Source organism: Perca fluviatilis, chromosome 14 (assembly GCF_010015445.1).
Source record: "Perca fluviatilis chromosome 14, GENO_Pfluv_1.0, whole genome shotgun sequence".
Taxonomy (NCBI): Eukaryota; Metazoa; Chordata; class Actinopteri; order Perciformes; family Percidae; genus Perca; species Perca fluviatilis.
This window is the reverse complement of record NC_053125.1, coordinates 1,624,689-1,649,432: the sequence shown is the minus strand read 5'-3', so window position 1 is coordinate 1,649,432 and position 24,744 is coordinate 1,624,689. Positions and strand designations below refer to the sequence as shown.

At 39.5% G+C, this 24,744-nt stretch overlaps 1 protein-coding gene across 2 annotated transcripts; it reads left to right on the top strand.

The window, feature by feature from the left end:
* On the top strand, positions 1-23,542 carry tspan5a (tetraspanin 5a). Of its 2 annotated transcripts, XM_039823147.1 has the most exons (11): positions 1-401; positions 3,513-3,563; positions 4,903-5,049; positions 5,141-5,311; positions 7,945-8,070; positions 9,035-9,082; positions 9,853-9,969; positions 10,086-10,147; positions 12,968-13,077; positions 18,658-18,698; positions 22,970-23,542. In XM_039823147.1, the coding sequence occupies exons 1-9, from the start codon at positions 321-323 to the stop codon at positions 13,038-13,040; spliced, it is 876 nt and encodes a 291-aa protein (XP_039679081.1). In that variant the 5' UTR covers positions 1-320; the 3' UTR covers positions 13,041-13,077; positions 18,658-18,698; positions 22,970-23,542. The 2 variants fall into 2 exon arrangements, with proteins under 2 accessions (XP_039679081.1, XP_039679082.1); XM_039823148.1 differs by lacking the exon at positions 12,968-13,077.
* Positions 23,543-24,744: the final 1,202 nt, after the last annotated feature.

Below are 24,744 nucleotides of genomic sequence, written 5' to 3'. Positions count from 1 at the left end.
ATCATTGCCGACCAGCAGCAGCAGCGGTACCGCCTCCTGTAGGCGCAATTTGCCCACAACACAGAGGATCGTTTTTATTCTGCGGTTTACTGCGTTTAAGCCCGCTTTATATCTTCTATGCTACGTGTATGAGCGCGTCCTGAACTGCTTCCCCAGCATGGTCCCGACGTGGATCTGAAGCGGCTGGGAGAACATTAGAAGCGGACCAAGTGAAATGCATCCTCGGAGCGCTGAACCTGTTCCACCCCGCCGCACACAAAGCCTGTGAAGCAGGCCGTGTTTTTTCCCTCACGCAGACACCGCGCCGATGATGCTCAAACATGTCGGGGAATCATTACAAAGGCAACGAAGTCAGCTGCTGCATCAAATACTTCATTTTTGGGTTCAACATCCTGTTTTGGGTGAGAAGGTTTATTGCTTTATTCTACGCCTCTCTCAAGTAACGCTCGGCTACAGTTGGGTTATTATCATGTCCACTGGCCAATAGGGAGGAAGGCCCAATCACCATCGCATCTTACCATTGTACCGTTGTCATTCAAGTGTTCTATTCAGAGTCATATCAATGCATTACTGTGGTTATATTCGTCTAGTAATGTAGGCCTATACTGTAAAGCTGCTGGGCAGTTCACAGCAGAGAGCTAATCGGCTTTCTGTAGTGAACTAATGACAGCTCAGCGCCTCAGTGGCAGGCTGCTGGCTTATCATTCATATACACATGCACTGACAGCGGGACAAAGCGCAATACATGTGTACGTCACACGTCAGAATATATTTGGACTTGATGACGTAGCCTACTATGTTTTAAGAAGTGATGTCACTCATGTCAAATATGCACTAGAGTGCTGTTGTTGACAGCACATATATAATCCGAGTGAGCTGGAACAGTATTACCACAGTGTTTGATGTTCAAGTAAATATCATCTGCATAGAGCTGCAACTAACGATTATTTTCATAGCTGATTATTCTGTGGATTATTTTCTTTAGCTGTTCTATAAAATGTCAGAAAATGTGGATCAGTGTTTCCCAGAGCCCAAGACGATGTCCTCAAATGTCTTGTTCTGTCCACAACTCAAAGATGCTCAGTTTACTGTCCCAGAGGAGAGAAGAAACTATAAAATATTCACATTTATCAAGCAGGAATCTTAAAGAATGGCTCAAATAACAAAAAGGCGATTCATTTATTAGTTGACAATTATCGATTTAATCTTTGCAGCTCTATTTCTGCATGTAAATTGAGGCCGCAAGCTGCTATCAGGTATTTTCATTACCAATTCATCTTAAGCATGTACCTAATGCAATTACAAACTCAGAAAGTAAATTTACAATAACACAAAACAAAGGAAAGCACTAAATATTTACAGCTATTTATTTTGTATTTTTATTTAGGCTAATTCAAAGCTGTAATCTTGAAGATTTTCGTTTAAATAAATGTCTGTTAAGTCACTATCTATTCATATTAAAACTAACTAACGCTATTCAACATTCCCAGAAAACAATGCTATATTAATGTTTTTCTCCACAAGAAGGAACTATGGCCAAAATCCCACATTCTAAATCAACTAGGACTGAAATCTTATGAATTGAAATTATGAAGTGATAATCAGAAGTGTGACAGATGAATTATCTGTCCAACGACTAATCAGTTAGTCTACCAATTGTTTCATAAAAAGTAAAATGTTTGCCAATTTTATTCATATTTTGCATAAATAAAGCTATTTTCCAAATATACTTAAATCCAAATATTCATGTAACCTATGTGCTCTGTGCAGGGCACCAAAATACCACAGAGATAGGCCAAGAGAATTTCAAGGTCAGGAAAATACTAAACTGACAGAGCGTTGCTTGTCTTGGTCCATACACTGCTGAAAAAAGGGCATGTTACGTAAAAAAAATGCTTATATGATTAATCGATTGTCAGAATAGTTGCCAATAAGTTACTGTCAATTATCGATTGACTGTTGTGGCTTTAAGTCAAGCTCATCATTCATAATTATATGCACTGAGAAATTCTTTTGCAAGGTTCCACACATTGCATACGTCTTCTTGGAACACTGCCATGACAGTAAAACAATTCACAATACAACACAAAGTGATAACGACTATTATACAAAACAAATAAAAATTCATACCCCCATATCTGATATGAAAATGTGTTTGGGAAGGTTTTTTTTAATGCTAATATTCTTTATATATTAAAAGTAAAAGTAAAAAAATAAGTGCACATAGAAAAATGTTTCATGTGTGAAATGCAAGTTTCAGGTGTAACCAAGCGGCAACTTCTGGGTGTAAAAAGTGAAGCCTATGCTGAAGTGCCTTAAAGCTGCATTCTATCTCATTTCCAACAGGGGGCGACTCCACTGGTTCCAAAAAATAGTCTGTTTCTATAGAAGTCTATGAGAAAAAGACGCTACTTCTTCCTTGATTTATTAGCTCAGTTAACATTCCCATAATGAGTTTATGGTCTCAATCACTCGTTTCAAGTCTTGGTCAATACAGCATGATGTTCATTTTGTAAATGATGGTCCCATTTATTTTCGAAATAGACGATAAAGCAGGGGGTGCTTTAGGGCGTTGCTACACGCCGACCTGTCAATCAGGACAGAGGCTTAGCAATGCTAACTGTGCTAACACTGTTCATTAAAATAGACCTGAACTTGTTTTTGGGTGTTGTCCATGTTTTCACCTTTTTAAACTTTGAGCCTCTCCACTGTGTGTTTTCACGTCATCAAAGTTAAGTGGAACTTTTTGGTCACCTAGAAGCATTCTGCCAACCAAGCTAGCTAGCTAGCTAGCGTAAGTGCCCTATATTTATCTAAATATATATTTATCTAAATATAGGGCACTAGCTAGCGTTAGCTAGTGTTAGCTAGTAATTTGAGGGGAAGTCTGCCGATTTTCAACCAGCACTGAGTACTGCCATACATGCAGATGAACAGCACCATTACCCCGAGGTCTGCGTTTACCCGCCAGCAGAACTCCACTGGATAACTCGCTTTAGAAGAGTTTAAAATCTGCGACTTTATCCCTTTAGCGTTTAGCTTAGCTCAGCGCCATTGAAACCATAAACAACACTGGCTTTGCCTCATCATCCTCTCGAAATGGAAATTCCTGCCTTCAAAAAAGGCAGTCCACAAACCAACAGGTGACGTCACCAGTGCTATGTCCACTGTTTTTACAGTCTACAGGTCTGATGTAATAAAGGTGTGATGTCATGGAGGAAAACAATCCTCCAAAGACCCCTTGTTCTAAATTAGCATCTGTGACTTTGTTGTAAGGGTAAACCTACTATGAAAACTATACAACAGAGCTATGATATACTGGGATAGAAAGGAAGAGCGTATGAGATAAAGAAGGCTGAGCTCAGAGCAGAACCATGCAAACTGATCCCACATCAGTGGCCTCAGAGGAAATCAATTTGTATGTTTATAAATAACAATGTGTCAGACTGCCACCATGTCATGTTGCATCGACACATCTTTCCAGTGATTAACATGACTGTGGTGTATTGCAGCTCCTGGGCATGGCCTTAGTTGGAATTGGACTGTGGGCATGGAGTGAGAAGGTAAGAAGAGACAGAGTTATTATTAATGATTATGCAAAATAGAGATATAGTGTTGTAATACAATTGATTTCATTCCTTTTTAAAAACAAAAATTCAGAGATGATTTTTTTTCAACCAAAGGCCAGTTTGATCATATGTTGTTTTCGTGCTACTACTTGATGCAAATGAAAGCTGCACTAATCAATAATTGTGTAAACAATGGATCAGATGGCAGAGCTTTATAGCCTCTTTCAGCACATTGCTTCGGTTTTATGACCTGCAACCAATTCATTACCTCTGCAACCTGGTTTCTGCCAGCAGTAGGCATCGGTTTCAATCAAACAAGCTCTGATAAACCCACTTCACGCTAACAGCAGACAGACAAACTCAGCAACAAACTGAGTTTACTCTATATTTACTAATATAACCCAGGGTGATAGAAATAAGACAACGCATCATCATGAACGGGTTTGTGTGATATCGTACGAAAAGTTATGCACACTAAAACGAATGATATTATACGAAAACTAGGAGACCTTCCGACTGGTCACGTGACATCGGCTACAGAGCTCTGTGCTACAGAGCGGTAGTTGCTGGCTGTTTAAGCCGCTACAGAGCTTGGTGTTGCCAGCTACGGTGTACCGCGTGGTGCTCAGCCAGGTCAGCGGTAGTTGGTGGTTCAGTTACCCAACAACAGGTGACTGTAAGCCAGTTACAGAGCACCGCGAGCTGCCGGTCATGGTGCTCCGTCTCATTTCAGGGGTGGTTGGTTTTTTAAAAAGGGGGGGTGGGGGGGGGGGGGGGGGGGGGGGGGGGGGGGGTTTTTGGGCGGAGATTACGGTTAAGTTTAGGCAAGAAAAAGTGAGCGTTATTAGTTGACGAAAGTTAAGTTTAGGTACCAAAACGACTAGTTAAATTTAGGAAAAGATTGTGGTTTGGACTAAAACACTTAACGCCCACCCTTCCTCCCCGACCACCTCCCTGCACGGCCAGCCGCGTCCTTATACAGCAGCAGTCAATGTGGTGCACACTCAACTTTTTGTAGCTTTTCGAACATACGGTTGATGAGGCTGAATAAGAAATCTATCCAAAACATCTCCCTGAATCAGTTCATATTCCCAGGTGTCTTGTGTAGTATTCTACTTACAAATAGGTCTAAAAATGTAATTACTCAAAGTACGCCATATTAAAGGCTAAACCATCTGTCTTTGTGGCTGCAGAAGCATTATTTCTCCTCTGAGTTGACTCGAGTCCCGTCTCGTGTGTCACTGCGACCCTTTTGGCAAACACATCCTGCCCCGAAAGAGACGCAGCTGCCTGGCTGAGAGTGTGTGTGTTGTCCTCTGTCTCTCCCCTCCAGGGAGTCCTGTCCAACATCTCGTCCATCACAGACCTGGGGGGCCTGGACCCAGTCTGGCTCTTCATGGTGGTCGGGGGGGTCATGTTCATTCTGGGCTTTGCAGGATGCATTGGTGCACTGCGAGAGAACACGTTTCTACTAAAGTTTGTACGTTTCATGATAAGACCTCCGATTTGCACACTGCAGCGATGAATGATGGGGGAAATCATGTTCACCGCTTTCTGTCCTCCTGCTGTAGTTCTCCGTGTTTCTGGGAATCATCTTTTTCTTGGAGCTGACAACGGGAATCCTGGCATTTGTCTTTAAGGACTGGATTAAAGACCAGCTCAACCTGTTCATCAACAATAACATCCGGGCGTACCGCGACGACATCGATCTACAGAACCTCATCGACTTCACTCAGGAATATGTAAGTCAAAAAATATTGAAACAAATTCCACTAGCTTTATCCAGAGCTTTCCAACCAAATTTCAGTCTTCCTCAGCGTATGGAATTTGCAATTGGCTGAACAAGACATTGAGATGCATCGAGTGGACCTTAATTAAGATTTGTCAAATGTTAATTTGCAGTTCACAGATTTCATAATTGAAATGACTGCATGAAATACTAAATACAATCAAAACACGCAGGGGCAAATGATTACAAAAAGCTGCCCCTGGCTGCTAAAACACGCTCTGTCTGATTGGGGTATGCTTCTACTCCATACTTCTCTAGTGAAGTTTTGATTGGAGGCCTTTTACCTGTTTCTCTACTCTGGGATGTAACGATCCACTCAACTCAGGGTTCACGATTTTAAGTTCACGATACGATTTTCTATTTTCTAAGAGTTTTTTTGCTTTTTTAACAGAATGAGCTGAAGATATCCTATCTTAAATAAAAAAAAATATAAATCGATTTTTAAAACAAATCCCACATCCAAATAACTAAATAATAGGGGTGGGAATCACCAGAGGCCTCACGATACAATATCATCACAATACTTATGTCACGATACGATATTATTGCGATTTTAAACATATTGCAATATTCTGCGATATATTGCAATTCATTACCTTTTTGCCCCCAAAAGGAAACTTTGTCAACATCTGTTTTATCTAAAAAGATACATTTCTCTGTTTGTTCATCTCACTTCAATTGTATTGCTGCAAAATCAGATTGTCAAGCAGACAAACTGACCAACACATATATAATAAAAGATCGATACTTGGCGTCTGTGTATCGATACAGTATTGCTGTGGAAAATATTGCGATACTATGCTGTATTGATTTTTCCCCCCACCCCTAATAAATAAATCAAAAAATATCTTCAAATAAATAAATGCTTGGTTATGTTGTAACCTTGGTTCTCTGAGTTCTCCAGCCGTAGGCCGCTCGGAGACGGTTCCGATCACACTATCGTGATTCCATAGTGATTCCACGCCAGCACAGGTGCTTTGTAGGGCGTGGCCAGGCAAGCCGGTGTGTCTTAAAGAAGTATCCACGTACCTGACCTCAGGGGAATCATTCCCGTACATATATATAATATGTAACGGTGAAGAGATAGTCTTCATACGATAGAGAACTCAGAAGACGTAGTGACGTCTGAAGTCAAAGAAGTGACATCAAAAGTAGATTACGCCCCCTGGCCGTTTAAATTGCATCGCGATTCTTCTTTTTTTTTATTTTTATTTTTTTATCTCAACCGGTTGTAATGTTTACACATATACAGTATATTGATTTTTAACTGATTGGCGATGCATTGTTACATCCCTAGTCTCTAAATGGGTACGTTTGTAAATGTCTCGTGAGATAAACCAGGTATCACTGTCACTGTGTCAAGAGCCAAAGCATTAAGAGATTGTTGTAGCAACCAACGTAATGATAACTTAGATTCATATAGCACATTTCATGAAACCCACGGACGCTTTACACAGGAACAGGGGGACAAGGGAAAAGAAAATAGTAGACCAACACAAACACGAAGTAAAAGGAATAAAACGTCTTCACTAAATGGAAGGGGGACGTAATTTAATGTTGGCTACTCACTACAACCACATCGCGCAATCTAAAGTAATTTTATGAATAAAATAGACATATTACATACCTGAGGGCCAATTCGGGGTGGGTTTGGAACCATTTACAATCCTGTAAATGTCTCCATCTGTTTGAAAGGCCGGCCGAGATTGACAAGTGTTATCATCAGCTTTTAGTTGTTCTTTGTTTAATTTCCTTCTTTCCTGTGATGGCCATGCCCCAGTATCAGCCATAACTACAGCCGATAACTGTAGAACATAACATTAAGATAACATTAGAATACAATTAGGACGATCTGAAATATCCGGCTAAAACCGGTCTAAGCTAAAAAAAAAAAAAAGCGTTCTTTTCACTGTTAGTCTCATTTGCTGTTACAGGTCATTTAAGACCATTGTATGAAAAATAAGCTTCAGAAAAATTCAAAAGTTCCACATAGTCACACAAACATCTGAGTACATCTTTCACCACTGCTAATAAACTATATCACATGTTTTTACAACTTCAGTCCTGACTATTCAAAAGGAGTGAACTGCATAGCATATTATTATTATGTTGGTATTACAGAGGTGAATGTGATTTTTGAATGAGGTTTTCTTACTTATGGAACAGACCCTGGACGTTCCAGTTGCTATGTTTAAAGTAGATCCTTGCTTTAGTTTTTTGCAATCATAGCATCATGATGAATGAGGATTCACAGACAGGTTTTTTTTGCAAAACCTTTGTTGGCCTGTGACTGCAGGATGGATCCTTACAGGCACATAACCGAGACTGACCCTGTGAGATCAACAACAGCAGCTCCTCTAATTTAAATAAGGTCAATCTGATATGTATAGGTGTTGCCCTTGAAAAGCCACCAGCTGTTCTGATTGAGTAAAGTAAAGGGAAGGAACTAATCAGGTCCACTTGTGATGGGTCTGAAACTGTACTTCTCAAAAAGGTCTTTTATCATTTCTGTCTACAAATTGAGAAAAATCTGGAATTCCAACAATAGGAAACTTACACATTTGTGTCCTCTCCGTGTGACTTCAGTGGGAGTGCTGTGGTGCGTTTGGGGCAGACGACTGGAACCTGAACATCTATTTTAACTGTACTGATGGGAATCCCAGTCGGGAAAAGTGTGGAGTTCCCTTCTCCTGCTGCACCAAGGACCCAGCGGTAGGAGTCCCTCACCGCATGCACGTTCACATTTACAGAGTTCTCCACGCACACGTGCTCCAGGGCCAGAACAGCAGGGGCTCAGGGAACACACTCAGAGAACACTGTCACACCTGAGGTAGCACACAATGCCTGGCTAATTCTGACTTTGCTTTTTTTTTTTTTTTTTATTTAACCCATTGTTAAATGCAGATATAGTGAGCATGCTGACATTAGAAACACTGCTGTGGATCACAGTCTGCTGTAGACTCTGGGCCCTATTTTAACGATGTGAGCAGAGGTGTGTTTAGGGCGTGTACAAATCCACTTTTGCTAGTTTGATGGCGAAAAAAAGGGTCTGTGTGCCGGGCACATGGTTTCAAAAGGGTTGTACTTAGTGTCTTCATTAATCAGAGGTGTGTTTTGAGCGTAACATGAAATCAACCAATCAGAGATCATCTCCCATTCCCTTTTAAAAGCCAGGCGCGTTTGGACCTTGGAGCGTTGCTGTTATGATGGAGGATTTACTGCTTCGTATTTTTATTCGTAATCTTCTGCATGTGTGTGTGTGTGCTGCTGCGCAGCCCTGTGTGTGTAACAAGCATAGTGTGTGTGCGCTGTGCACGAGCCTAGGACCATTTTACTAATTTGCTGTTAAAATAATGAAATGCTGCGTTATTAACTTGAGACAATAGCAATACTCCCAGAATGCACCTGAACACACCTCCCTGTAAGACCAGCACGCCCAATTAGCCACTGACAGGCGCAGGTGCATTTGTTATTTAAACGTCATGTGCGCTGGACGGGAGACTGACAACTGCGTCGGTCTTAAACTATCAAAGACACTTGGGTCGGGCTTTGCGCTGCGCTGCGCTGCGCTGCGCTGGGTGCGAGATATAGGGCCTCTGAGTCTTGTTCAGTTGTACATAAAAAGTTGCTTACATCATTACGCTGATTTTAAATATGGTATTCTTTCTGTCTCTAGGAGGATGTAATAAACACTCAGTGTGGATATGACATTCGAGCTAAACCAGTAAGTAACATTTGATTTTTTTCTCCCAGGGAGAGTAACATTCAGCCAATTTGGAAAATGTTCTCTTTTTCTTTTTTTTGCTGTCTTTTACAACGTCTGGTAAAAAAGATGCAAATAAAAGACTACGACGGAGTTTATCTAAGTTGGAAGGCAGTTTTTTTTTTTTTTTTAACACAAGGTAAGCTTCCAGTCTTTGTGCTAAACTAGGACACATAGTGGAGCTATCTCTGCATTGGACGCACAGACATGAAACTGGTATCTTTTTTTATTTTACTATTTTTCCATTCATTGTTATTTAAGTTTTCGTTTAGACTGAATGAGTTTTTTTTTTTTTTTTTTGAGTACATTGAGTACAGTTCATTTTAAAGTACAAATTTCATTCTATTTTAGCATTATCTAAGTTGATTTAATTAGTTCTTCTTTAAGAGTTATCTTAGTTTATTTATTAAACCTTAAGTGCGTAACTTTTTGATATTAATAGACGTCAGTTACATTCAAGCCGTTGCCAAATGAGATCACGGAAGGCTTGTATCATGTGCCAACAGTGTTTCTTGTCATTACTTAGAATTCCCCACGGGGGCGACAGAAACTACGCACTATAGCTTTAAGTGTTTTTATTTATGAGCTTATCATTTTAAAGTCTTCTGTCTTGCACTGACTTATTTATTGACTAGTGGACATTGTTTTATGTGGTGCATAAAAATGACAAATAAAGGAATCTTGAGTCAAAACGTAAAGACGATGACAGGAGGTTGTGTTGATCCCTTCAGGACTCGGAGCAGAAGGACTACATCAACGTGAAGGGCTGCGTGCCGCAGTTTGAGAAGTGGCTGCAGGACAACCTCACCTTGGTGGCCGGGATCTTTATTGGAGTTGCACTACTGCAGGTCAGTTCATATACTTCACCTTTAGAATGTTCCTAAACAAAACGCTAAAAAGCATCATTCCATGTTTTTCTTCTTTAATGTAGTCTAATGTTGCCAATATTTTCTTTCATCCACAGATTTTTGGGATTTGTTTGGCCCAAAACTTAGTGAGTGACATCGAAGCTGTGCAGGCGAGCTGGTGAGAAAATGATCTACATTTCTTATACTTGAGTTCAGTGTCTCATCTGTCCTCATGCAGACAGCACTGTTTTTGTGAAGTACACTTCTCTTGATTTGCACCCATTTGTTTCTACTTTTCCATTTCACAACATGAGGCATTTCAGCTCTTTGGCATAGTAGAAATGCTGGCCATATTTTAGATTTGTTAAAAAAATAAATAAATAAATAAAATAGTTCCAATTCAAAGTAGGCCTAGTAGACCCTAGTTACAGTAAGCAGTGCTCTGGATAATGTAAAGTATTTTGGCATTAGCTGTGTTTCCATTCACGCGTTTGTATGCACATTTTGAATTATGGCATTAAAAAAAGCTCGATGGAAACGGCAGGATTCCATAAAACTTCCTTTTGCCTTTGTGGAAAACGAGTTGATGCTCTAAACGGGATATGGAAACGCCTTTCCTGGATAAGTTCTGCCGCAGAGAAAATGAACTCGCAGGACTGATCAGCTGTTTCCACCGCCGGCTTCTTCCCAGATATTATATTAATTTGACTTTGTCTCCGGACAGCATGAAACATGGCCAAAACTAGGCGACTTAAAACAAATTCCTGAAGACCTCTCTCCATGTTTCTCTCGCGTAGTTCGATTGGTCATAAGCAACTTGTTTTGTTTCCAGTTAGAAACCTCTACTTCTTTTACTCTGTTTACTGGCGGATTACAGCCATCTACTGACCCAACTACACTGTAGCCCAGTTCATCCGCACCAAACCAGCTGATGGAATCCTGCCTCATTCACATTTATTTGCAACATTTGAAAGGTTGCTCAAAATTTGATGAAAGGGTGGTAACTACCGTTTTTTTCAACCTGGATCCTATGTTCCTATGTGTTTGTGTCTAATGACTGATGGGAACAACAATCTTTGACAGTGGTCCAGTATTAAGAGAGATCGCTGCAGTCGGCAGCAGAGAAACAAGCTACAATGTAAGTTAGCTTGTATTTACATTCACAAAAGTGCTTGTTTTGCCGCTGACAGACTCAGATTAATATTCTAAGTGTCTGACAACATTATGGAAAGGATTTCTAAGGAGGTCGACCTTTCTGTTAAAGAGTAAGATCCTTTTTTAAACCTTAAAACATCCTTGGAATTGTGTTTGCTAAACTCACCAGACTCCATGTAAATAAACAGTAAATTTAGCATTGTGAAACACACTTTATTCAGAGTCGACAGAAACTAAATAAAACCATGAAAAGACGTTTTTGGGTCGTCTTTCCACTTTTCCAACCATCCCAGCTCTAGTTTTGGTTGAAATAAACACATAGTTTACCGGTTTACATGTGAAAATATGTTTGCTCTGTACACGCTAAAAGTATAGTTTTTTTTTTTTTTATAAAAGAGTCTGGTGGGTTCAGTGCTAGCGACTTCAGAGCTGTTTCTGGTTAAACAGAAAGGTCTCAAAATGGTTTTAAAGGTCTATATCTGAAGGGATCCTTTCCATAATGTTGTCAGACACGTAGAATATTAATCTGAGCCTGTCGGTGGCAAAATGAGCACTTTTGTGAAGGTAAATACAAGTCTCGCCCGCACCGTCGTGGAGGTGGAGTGTGAGCGCGTGCGACAGGACCCGAAAGATGGTGAACTATGCCTGGGTAGGGCAAAGCCAGAGGAAACTCTGGTGGAGGCCTGTAGCGGTCCTGACGTGCAAATCGGTCATCCGGTCACGCAGACCTCTGTAGTGAATTTGCAGCCATAACCCCGCAAAAGGCCAAAATAGCCAATTTGTCTCTCCTTCTCTTCATTCTTCTCCTCCTCAGCACCTGCTCATTAATGTTATGGCTGCCATTACACAAACATTTTTAAATAAAAGCGAAAATGCTGACCTCCATACCCTCCCTAACTTTAGTGCAACAGCGTGCTGCGTCTGATGTCATTGTTATTGTTCTTTTGTGCATGCGGGTCAGTTTGAAACCGCAAACAGTTCACACTGGAATCTGATATAGGCCACCTTTTTATAAGGTCATGTGAACAACCAAACAAAAAAATCGGATTTGAGTAAAAAATCCGAATTAGGCATTAAGACTTGCAGTGTGAACGTGGCTTTAGACACAAAAACATAGGAACATAGGGTCCAGGTTGAAAAAAACAATAGTTAACCTTTAACAATGAAATAGAAACACGACTATTGTTTGTTACTCACCTCCCCGAGAGACATCAAAGTCCTTTCTTAACTCAAACTTTTCATAATCAGCCAAAAACAATAGTCTAAATTATATTTCGTCTCTAAGAAGAATGCTTGATGCAAAGTATTTATATAGGTCTGAAAAGTACAGAGCCCCTCGAGTGATGAAAGATATTTTTTCGGTTTTGTGCCCAAATTATCATCACAAAATAATAACTGGCACGCACAAGATATGGATCTTCACACAAGATCCATATCTTGTGCGTGCCAGTTATTATTTTGTTAGCCCAAGATTGATATATCCTGTTTGCTCAAGATCCTGAGCCTGTGCGCACAAGATATAAAGATATGTAATCTTTTGGGACTTCAGGGGCTCAGCAAGCTGCACAATGGTGTAGGTTGAAAATGTAAATTAAAACTACATATTAGAATATAATCAAGAAATGGAAAGTATGCAATTTTGGCACAGAGGCTCTAGTGACCCTTGAAATAAGCCTTCTTTCATAAACGACAAAAGCAGAGATAACATATCTAAAGAACATAATATAAGCTTTTGATCAAACATCTTTTTTTTTTCAATATGCAGAAAAAGATGTTAGGTTACTAAGCTTTACCATCACGATGCCAAAACTCACCTCATTCTTCCTCCTCCATGCTTCGTCAGGGTGCCCCCTCCTCTCTCCATGCGTCGCCTCCCACCACACTCCAGCAAGAAAGCATCGGCTTACTACTCATGAGACACAGAAACACATGCGCTGTGTGTGTTTGTAGCCGGTGGGTGTGATGGATCCATTTGGTCATTGTTGTGTCTTGGGTAGATGATCTGTTTGGTGTTGTGTTGTGTTCCATTTAAGGTCTGAATCTGTAAACCTGGAGCTGCTAGGTATTTATTCGACCCTTTACAGTATATTATGGAGGCAAAAGTGAGCCACTGGAGTCAGTTTTTAATTGTATCAATTAATTAATCGATTAATTTAAAACGGGCATATAACATTCCCACTTCCTGAGAAGCATTGCCTCCACAGTGGTGACCCCATGCTGCACTGATGGGTGTAACTGCAGAAATTCAACCAATAAAGTTATCAGAAAAAATATCAACATGCCCCACTGTCCAGCTTTTGTATCAAATATAACCACATTCCTCTCCATAACTAATCATTAATTAACTAATCACATACAGGGCTCAACGCTGACTTTTTAAAAGGCATCAGCTTTTGGTTGCCGAAATTGACAATACGGTTGCCATGCTTTAAACTGCCTATAGTTGGAGCAATTCATTTCTTACGTAACTATACCACATATTTTAATAATGAAACAATGACATAATGGCTTGCAATATAATTTCCCTCTCAAAAAAGGGTGCAACGGATCACAAAACTCACGGTTTGGGCTAACAGTTTTGAGTCACAAATTGGATCCATTTTCAGATCAGCACAAAAAAAGGGGGGACTTTAAATGATTATTAAAAATGTAATAATAACTTTAAACAATAATTACTTACTTCAGATGAGAAAAGGGCGTTTTACAATAACTTTGAATGCACCTCTATGTTCACCAGTTTTACGTAAACGCAACCTTTATTCCCGTCTGTGTAGTTTTTCTGACAACAGCAGTGACCATAGTGCTAGTTTGTGTCTTTTAGCTCTTAGCTTTAGCAGCAGACTGTTGGACGTCCCGCTGTTGGAATCCTCTAAAGTGAAATAGAGACACACTTTTACACCGTTTAGCTGTCAGCATTTTAACCGTGTTTAATCCAGTTAATACTGTAGCTAACGGTTGGCTAACATTACCTGCTGCCAACTGTAACGTGTTATTAGTGTTTACTAGCTAACAGTAGGCTAACATTACCAGCTGCCAAGTGTAACGTGTTATTAGTGTTTACTTGATAACGGTAGGCTAACGTTACCTGCTGCCAAGTGTAACGTGTTATTAGTGTTTACTAGCTAATGGTAGGCCAACGTTACCTGCTGCCAAGTGTAACGTGTTATTAGTGTTTACTAGCTAACGGTAGGCTAACGTTACCTGCTGCCAAGTGTAACGTGTTATTAGTGTTTACTAGCTAACGGTAGGCTAACGTTACCTGCTGCCAAGTGTAACGTGTTATTAGTGTTTACTAGCGTGACAGTGATGTTCTGTGGACTTTTCACAACTTAACTATAATTTGATTATCAATAATCCCACGCATCCCCCCCACCAGCAAATCACACCCTGGACAAAATTAAACACTAAAAAAAGTCTACAATTCCTCCAGTGGCCCACTCCACACTCCATACTAGAGGTTCAGAAAAAACACAAATTGCTTCCTCTGCTCTCCATGCAGCATGTCCTGTTATTTTAATAATTGGCAGTGTTAGCTAGCTAGTTAGCAGTATGTTATTCGTTTACGTAAAAAATTCTATGCAATGTCATTTTTCACAGTTATTGCAGTGAACTTATGTGCAACACACACTGGCTGTGACAAGTGACGTTTGTGCTGTAGCACACGCCAGAGGCGCTCTACAGGCAGAAGTAGCTGCTTTTCTGGACCGTTGACACATGTCGATGAAAAGGAAGTAGTAGTTTGTTTTGTATCCTGTGTGAAGATGCTGCTGTGTGTGTCCCTTAAGTTCATGGTTATTTAGAAGCAATACGGTGTAGCACTGACAGTTTGTGCTTCTGCTGACGGCGTGTCACAATAAACATGAGGTTGACAAATTTTGACATGAAAGTTTTTAAAGGGGTGATAGAATGCAAAACCGATTTTACCCTGTCATAGTTGAATAACGACAGTTCGGTGGGTAAATAGGACATACATAGAAGCTCAAAATCCCATTGACACCCCTTTACTATGAAAATCTCATATTTTGAAACTGCCGCTGAAAACGGGCGAATCCCAACAAAGCTGGAAGTTGACGTCAACCTCCCAAAAACCTGAACCTTTGTCAGCCCATGGGTGTATTAAGAGAACGGTCACGCCCCAACATTTACATAGGCTACACAACTGACCTGAGATTAGGTAGTTTTCTGAATCTAGCTAGGTCACGCAGATCTCTGTTATTCCATTACAAAATTCACTTCTGAAACTTTTTTATGCGAGAAATCAACCATATAAAGCTCAAATATGGGCCGCTTTACGAAAATAGATGGCTATTTGCAAATTTTCTCCGACTGTGTGTCGGAGTTTAGTGCCGGTGTTGGTGCTGCCTGGGTTGCTACATGCGCGCCTGACCGCAGTGTCAGCGAAGCGTTAGCCCCGCCAATCTTTTACCGCCAGCCCGCAGGTTCCAGTTAATCTTATAATGGGTATGTGTGTTGAGTTATTTAAACAAACAATCGGGAAATAAACACCTCTTTGGCTGCGAGTCTCATTGATAGAGCCGCGGTGAGATGGAGTCCATCAATGAGAGCTAGCTAGCCTCCCTCTAACTCTGACATTCACAAAAATACATTCAATTGAAATCCGAAATCGGACAAGTGTTAGCTAAGCTTTGTAAGACCTTGAGGAACCTGTAATATTCATGCCGTGAACGAAATTCAAACTGTAAATATACTTTAGTTATGCGAAAGTGAGCAAGCTGCGATATTTCCCCATTGTAATGAATGGGACATATAGCAAGCAGCTGCTCCACCTACAAAAACGGCATGCGTTCATAAAAATGCCTTAAAATCAAATCGGACACAACGGTTAGCTTTATAAGACATTGGGGAATGATGTTGTATAAGTGGCGTGAGAAATTCAAACTGTAAATATAATTTAGTTATGGCAAAGTGTAGCTAGCTAGCTGCGGTATTTCCCATTGTAATGAATGGGACATATAGCAAGCAGCTGCTCGTTCTACAAAAGAGCATACCAGCGTCCGTAAAAATGCCCTTAAAATCAAATCGGACAACCCGTTAGCTTTATAAGACATTGGGGAATGATGTTCTATAAGTGGCGTGACGAAATTCAAACCGTAAATATATTAGTTATGCCGGCAGCTGGCCGCGGAGCCCCGTAGTGCAATATCCACAAAGGGTGACTTTGCGCTGGGTATGGAGCCCAGCAGGCTGCCGCTTTCTCGTCAGACTGTGTGGAGCTCCTAAAGTCCGACACGTCTTACCAAATTTGCAATTAGCCATCAATTTTTGTAAAACGGCCCATATTTCAGCTTTATATAGTTGATTTCTCGCTTAAAAAAGTCTCAGAAGTGAATTTGGTAATGAAACATTGCAGTGTCTGGAATATGAGATTCTGTCGCTTCTCTAATGTATGTGTATTGGGGATTCGTCAACCAATCAGTGCGGCGTCTCTAATGTCGGGTATGGCAAGTCGCTCAACCAATCAGCGCGCAGCTCATCTAAATATTCATGACCATACCATATTTGGAAGAAAAGCTCTTGTTACAAATAGGGCCAAAACACAGGGATGCATAAGGGCCAGTAAAATATCAACCAGGCCATTTTCAGCCCAACCAATGTTACATACCCCATTAGGAGACCATAAGGAACAGTGTGAAATACCCTATATAATCATTCTATCACCCCTTTAAGAAGTTCTTTTCCCCCCCATACTGTAGTCTACATTCTGACTGAGCTGCACTGACCTTTTGTGGTGGCAGCCAATCCCTTTTTAAAGGGTAACTACCATTTTTTCCAACCTGGATGTTCCTATGTGTTTGTGTCTGAGTGACTGATGGGAACAACAATCTTTGACATTAGTCCAGTATTAAGCAAGATCGCTGCAGTCGGCAGCAGAGAAACAAGCTACAATGTAAGTTAATAGGGCAATTATCAAGCTTGTATATTTACCTTCACTAAAGTGCTTGTTTAGCTGCTGACAGACTCAGATTATTATTATTATTATTATTATTATTATTATTATTATTATTATTATTATTATAAGTGTCTGACAACATTATGGAAAGGATTTTTAAATAGGTTGACCTTTCTGTTAAAGAGTAAGATCCTTTTTTTAAACAAACAAAATAAAACTATGAAAAGCTGCTTTGGGTCGTCTTTCCACTTTTCCAACCATCACAACAGTTTTGGTTGAAATAAACACATAGTTTACCGATTTACATGTGAAAATATGTTGGCTCTATACACGCTAAAAGTATTGCTTTTTTAAATGGAGTCTGGTGGGTTCAGCGCTAGCGACTTCAGAGCTGTTTCTGGTTAAACATAAAGGTCTCAAAGAGGTTTTAAAGGTCTATCTCTGAAGGGATCCTTTCCATAATGTTGTCAGACACTTACAATAATAATCTGAGTCGGTCAGTGGCAAAATGAGCACTTTTGTGAAGGTAAATACAAGCTGGACAATTGTCCTATTAATTTACATTATAGCTTGTTTCTCCGCTGCCGACTGCAGCGATCTCACTTAATACTGCACCAGTGTCAAAGATCGTTGTTCCCATCAGTCACTTAGACACAAAAACATAGGAAAATAGGGTCCAGGTTGAGAAAAAAAAAAATGGTAGTTACCCTTTAACCACTACTTAAACCAAAAGATGTTTCTGGATTTCCAGAACTGTAAAAAAGCAAACTTGACAGACCAAAAAGAAAGATATTCACTTGGTGAAATATCAGCATGCAGATGCAGCTACCAGGTTTATTTACTATAAAACTATTTGATCTACTGCTAGAAACATTGGCATTGTTAATAAGGTGGCGCCATTTAATACAGTCTTTGTGAGGTCCGGAGTAGTAAATTCAGTACCGGCCAACATGGAACACGCAGACAAAGAGTCAGACAAAGTCTTCTTTTCACCGTTGGAATACACATTTATTCCCTGAAAGCTCTAAACTCATAAACAGACACAGCAGGACACTTTGGTGCAGAGAATGGCCAATTCCAATACATTTCTAGCTGATCCGTAAACAGAAGAAACTCTTAAGAACACATTTACATAAATCTAGACCTTTGGGAAATTAAGGTAGTGCTGATGGCATGAACCTAGTGAAAAGCTATTAAAATACATTTGATTCTTTAAAGCAACTGCACATTGCTGATGCTCCGACATGTTCCTGCTGAGCTGTAGAGTTGGGCTGGTCCGCATTTATAAGCCTTGGAGTCGTGTCACTGACACAACAATCCTGTCTTTCTTCCCTGACCTTTCCTTCCACTGTCACGTTGTCCAACTAAAAGACATTTTTCTCTTTGTCTTTTCTCCGCCTCAACATGTAATCCTAAATCTTCTCTCTCCAGCCTTTAGTTTAGACCGTTGATCCTTTGCAGAACACTGTTTTTCCAAGCATTCCAAACCTAACCCTTAACTTCTCTGTCCTCAACTTTTATTAGAAATTGTACCAATGACACGGGGGTGTTGGAGCTTTGTTAATAAGCAGATGGTTTCAAGGCTTTCTAATGAATTTAGCTTTCTATCTCCTCTTTTCTAGTTTCTTCACCTGATGCTGAAGCAGCATTTCAATCCTAACAGGTAACCTTTTTTCAGTGGTGGAATGTAACTAAGTACATTTACTCAAGTACTGTACTTAAAGGGTAACTATGTGTCTGTGTCTAAGTGACTGATGGGAACAACAATCTTTGACATTGGTCCAGTATTAAGCGAGATCGCTGCAGTCGGCAGCAGAGAAACAAGCTACAATGTAAGTTAATAGGGCAATTGTCCAGCGTGTTTTACCTTAACAAAAGTGTTTGTTTTGCCGCTGCCAGGCTCAGATTAATATTCTAAGTGTCTGACAACATTATGGAAAGGATTTCTAAGGAGGTCGACCTTTGTGTTAAAGAGTAAGATCCTTTTTTTAAACATAAAAACATCCGCGAACTTGCGTTCGCTAAACCAACCAGACTCCCTGTAAATAATCAGTCATTTTAGCATCGTAAAACACACTTCACTCAAAGTCGACAGAAACAAAATAAAACTATGAAAAGCCGTTTTGGGTCGTCTTTCCACTTTTCCAACCATCACAACTCTAGTTTTGGTTGAAATAAACACATAGTTTACCGATTTATATGAGAAGGAGTCTGGTGGGTTTATAGCGCTAGCGACTTCAGAGTTTCTGGTTAAACAGAAAGGTCTCAAGGAGGTTTTAAACGTCTATCTCTGAAGGGATCCTTTCCATAATGTTGTCAGACATTTAGAATAATAATCAAATATTTAATAATAATAAAGTATGTCAGCGGCATAACGAGCACTTTTGTGAAGGTAAATACAAGCTGGACAATTGTCCTATTAACTTACATTGTAGCTTGTTTCGATCTCTCTTAATACAGGACCAATGTCAAAGATTGGTGTTCCCATCAGTCACTTAGACACAACACATAGGAACATAGGGTCCAGGTTGAAAAAAAAACAGTACTTACCCTTTAAGTCCAAATGTTGAGGTACATGTACTTTACTCTTCTACTCCACTACATTTCAGAAAGAAATGTTGTACTTTTTACTCCACTACATTCATCTGACAAAACACATGTAGTTAAAGTTATAAAATCTGATGTTTGATTCTAAAGTAAACTAGCCAACAATATAACGGCTACAAGTCCAGCTGAGATGATGAGACCATTAAACACACTGGTTGGATCCTTTACTCTTTCTACAATGGGGGGATTGTTCTGCATTGAGTTATTTTACTTTTAATACTTTAAGTACATTTTCCTGACGATACCTATATACTTTTACTTAACCCTCATGCCCTCCTTAAAAAAACTTACTCTCGACACCTTCGAGGCAAAAATGTCCACGCACACAAAAACTGTTATTAAATCATCATATATCAATATTCTTTTCTGCTTTTTTTTTATAAATCACTTAAACAACTTCTAACCTAATCAAAACTACCAAACATTCAATCATTTTCAGGATTTTAACCCTTTAAATGCCAGTTTATGTATTTGAAGTATTTCATTTTTTATTACAAAAAACCACAAAAATATTTTTTTCCATATAATGAATAATATCTAGATGGGGCTTTGGTGGTGATTAGAGGCTTGGATATGTCAAAGATAAGCAACAAAATTAATTTGATTGCTTTAGTATTTTTACATAGTTCCAGATACTCCTTTTTGGACACCTTCGAGGCAAAAATGTACATGTCTCAAAAACTGATATTAAATCATCATATATCAATATTTTTTTCTGCTTTTTTCATAAATCACTTAAACAACTTGTAAATTGCTCAAAACTACCAAAAATTTAATAATTTTCTGGATTTTAACCCTTTAAATGCCAGTTTTAAATCTTTGAAGTAACAATTATTTTGAAAAAACCCAACAAAACATTAATTATTTTCCATAAAATAAATCAGAGGAATGTGGGTTGGTTGGGGATTAGAGGCTTGGATATGTCAAAGATAAAACAAAAGCGTATTTGATTGCATTAGTATTTTTTATGTAATTCCAGATACCCCTTTGGACACCGCGAGGCAAAAATGGCCCCATTGACTTCCATTATAACCACATGTTTTGATCTCACTGCCTTTACAGTATAAAACCATGCATTCTGTAATATCAGCATTTCATTTGGAAGAAAACTAGTCATATTTAACATTTTTACAGTATTTCACCAGATTCAACCATTTTGCCCTTGTAGGCCGATGCATGAAATTATAGTTATATTATGGAGCTGTGTGTGTGTGTGTGTGTGTGTGTGTGTGTGTGTGTGTGTGTGTGTGTGTGTGTGTGTGTGTGTGTGTGTGTGTGTGTGTGTGTGTGTGTGTGTGTGTGTGTGTGTGTGTGTGTGTGTGTGTGTGAGTGAGAGAGTTTGCGTAAACCTGTAAGCAAGCAATGATCACTTTAGGGCTGAAAAAAGGCATCTTTTGAAGGATGCATTTCATGTGTCTTTGAAGACGTGCTTGAATAAAAACATTGTCTCCTGCATGTGCTGTAAACTGGCGCTTATCATTTCAAATGGTTTGTGGGACATGGTGGCCCTGAAGACTGGTCTCCCACTATGGACATCCCACAGGCTCCGGGTGGATTCCCCTTTGGACCGGTACACACCAGCCAAGTGTGAAGTCCCATGTATGTTAAAATCTCTTGAGCATCCACATCACTCCATCCTGAGATTGAACACCTCCCGTGTAGGTTTGTCATTTCCTGAATCAGCTGGATCAAGTCAAGAGTGAAGAAAAGGTCGAAAGAGGATGCCACATCATGGATTCTTGATATGGCATATCTCCTGGGCTCTGGCATCATGCCGGTCGGTGCTTGAATATTGCGCAGCGTCTCTGTATTAGATGGAGACCAGACTTGCCAATTCTTCACTGTCCATTCAATGTTAGGATGGAGAGGATCTTCAGTGTCCTCTCCACTTTCAGAGGAAGGGTTAGAGGCACTCACAGAGTTGGAGGACACCAGTGACCATTTTGTCAGACTCCAGAAACTTGTGTCATCTTCAGATGAGTCCTGCAGTTGGCTGGAAGATAAAGGCTCCTTCTCTTTGCTCCAGGTCTGTCTCCTTCTCTAGAGCCAGGTGCATAAACACACTAATAGTTGTTTCTGTTTACAACTAAAGCAGGAGACAATGTTTTTATTCAAGCACGTCTTCAAAGACACATGAAATGCATCCTTCAAAAGAAGCCCTTTTTTCACCCAGATTTACACAAACCCACAGACACACACAAATATACATATATACACACACACACACACACACACACACACACACACACACACACACACACACACACACACACACACACACACACACACACACACACACAAAAAAAAAAATATACACACACACACACATACACACACACATATACACACACATACACACACACACACACACACAGAGCTCCATAATATAACTATAATTTCATGCATCGGCCTACAAGGGCAAAATGGTTGAATCTGGTGAAATACTGTAAAATGTTATATGACTAGTTTTCTTCCAAATGAAATGCTGACATTACAGAATGCATGGTTTTATACTGTAAAGGCAGTGAGATCAAAACATGTGGTTATAATGGAAGTCAATGGGGCCATTTTAGCCTCGAAGGTGTCCAGAGGGAGTATCTGGAATTACATAAAAATACTAATGCAATCAAATCAGTTTTGTTGCTTATCTTTGGCATATCCAAGCCTCTAATCACCACCAAAGCTCCATCTACATATTATTCATTATAGGGAAAAAATCATTTTTGTGTTTTTTTTTATAAAAATGACATACTTCAAATACATAAACTGGCATTTAAAGGGTTAAAATCCTGAAAATGATTGAATGTTTGGTGGTTTTGATTAGGTAAGAAGTTGTTTAAGTGATTCATGAAAAAAAAGCAGAAAAAAATATTGATATATGATGATTTAATAACAGTTTTTGTGTGCGTGGACATTTTTGCCTCGAAGGTGTCCAGAGGGTACAAAATGAATCATTTAAGTATAAAAGACATGTAAGAGTAAAAAACACTGGATTTAAAAAATTTGACTGAAAAGAAGGATTCCTACAAAATTTCATGCCATAAGAAGTAACACAGCAAAAATGATCACAAAATGAAAAAAAAAACTTGAGAAAAATGTACAAAAATGACCAAAGAGGGCATGAGGGTTAAGTAACATTTTTAAAGAAGGAATTTTACTTGTAACAGAGTATTTTTAAAGTGTGGTATATACTTTAAGCTAAGTAAAGGATCCGAATACTTCTTCCACCGCTGCCTTTCGTTAATGAAATTTAAATCCGGTGTAGATCAGGATGGCATAAAAATCCAAATAATGTTCATTTGATTTTGTCTCATTTTGTATTGTCAGCTCCGGGTCTTTGAATGCGCCTCCTTGAACACATCGTCAGCGGAGCGTTCAGAGGACCACGTCGATCACCGGCACCATTTTGTCCACTGAACCAGCACCTTCTTTTCAAGGCACTAATATGTGAAATGCCCTGTATATAACACTGTGTGACTTGTTGTTGCAGAGGATGGTTAAACATGCACTACATGCACGTTGTCACAATGCTCCGGTTTTTATAGCTACGTGTAGAGAGTAGGAGTTTTGATACATCTTTTTGATATTAGATCGGTATTTTTCACTGTGGAAATAACGCTCCATTGCTAAAACCCATCATATAGGACTGTGAAATAGTTGTGTACAAGAACTAAGGATTTGCTTCTTTTAAAGTGGAGTGCTTGCTTTATGTACCTTTCCACCATGTGTATCGGACTGTGCATACGGTGGCGCTAGAGATCAGCTGAATAGTCTCTTGATACTAACTCATCCAGCATGAAAGCGGAAATGACTACAAATTACTCCAATTATTTAGCATACTGAGTTACTAATGGACTAAGGGGTCAGCTAATTGTGATGTTATTAAAAAAAAAACAGTTATTGGTTGCTATAAGTTTTCCTACTCTCAATACTGACCGTGAAATAATCCCTTCGTAGCTTACCTCACTCTGTATAAAAATGCTTTCCAGAGTTGGAAGCTGAAGCTAAAATCCGGCCGTTTTCAGAGTTAGCCGAATCAGTGTTTGGTCCCAGCGACTAAAAATTAGGATTGGGCATGAAGAACCGGTTCCAACTTGGAATCGTTTCAAAAGTTACGATTCCACTGGAATAGTTTTTAATTGGAATCTTATGGGAAATTTGGTTTTGAATCCAACTACAGTTCCAAATTTAAATGGTAACTACTGTTTTTTCCAACCTGGACCCTATGTTCCTATGTGTTGTGTCTAAGTGACTGATGGGAACAACAATCTTTGACATTGGTCCTGTATTAAGAGAGATCGCTGCAGTCGGCAGCAGAGTAACAAGCACTTTTGTGAAGGTAAATACAAACTGATCAATTGTCCTATTAACTTACATTGTAGCTTGTTGTCACTTAGACACAAAAACATGGGAACATAGGGTCCAGGTTGACAAAAATCGTAGTTACCCTTTAACCACTGCTTAAACCGAAAGATGTTTCTGGATTTTCAGAACTGTAAAAAAACAAACTTGAGACCAGACAAAAAAAAAAGAAATTCACTTGGTGAAATATCAGGTTAAAAAACAAACCGTAGTTACCCTTTTGTTTTCCGTAGCAGCCGCCGTACTTCCAGGTGCTTGTTGTGTCACAGAGCGCAAAGCCCTCTAAAGTCTGGCTTTATTTTTCATTGAAAAAGCCCCGTAAAACTGTAAATCACCATGGAACTGGAATCGAGAATTGATAAGAACCAGAATTTGAATCAGAATTGTTGAAATCCAAACAATGCCCGGCCCTACTAAAAAGACCTCAGCTTTAGAAGATAAAGCAAGCCATTTGGCAAACCAAATGCTAGAGGGATTTAGTTTTGACCACTTTAGACGGGAGGAATGATCATGTGACCAATAACGTGAGTACGTTACATTTTTGGTGACGCGGGAAAATATAGGCTTGAAAAATCTGAATTGTTTTTTTTATGAAAAATGTGTCAATTGTATTTATTTCTTGAAAAAAGGAATTGGAAAAAGTGAAGTTTTGGCATCTCTACTGAAATTCCAGTATGGAAATCAGCACTTGCACAGGCTGGCCCAGTCCTATCAGGACACATAAAGAAGTTATTGTAATT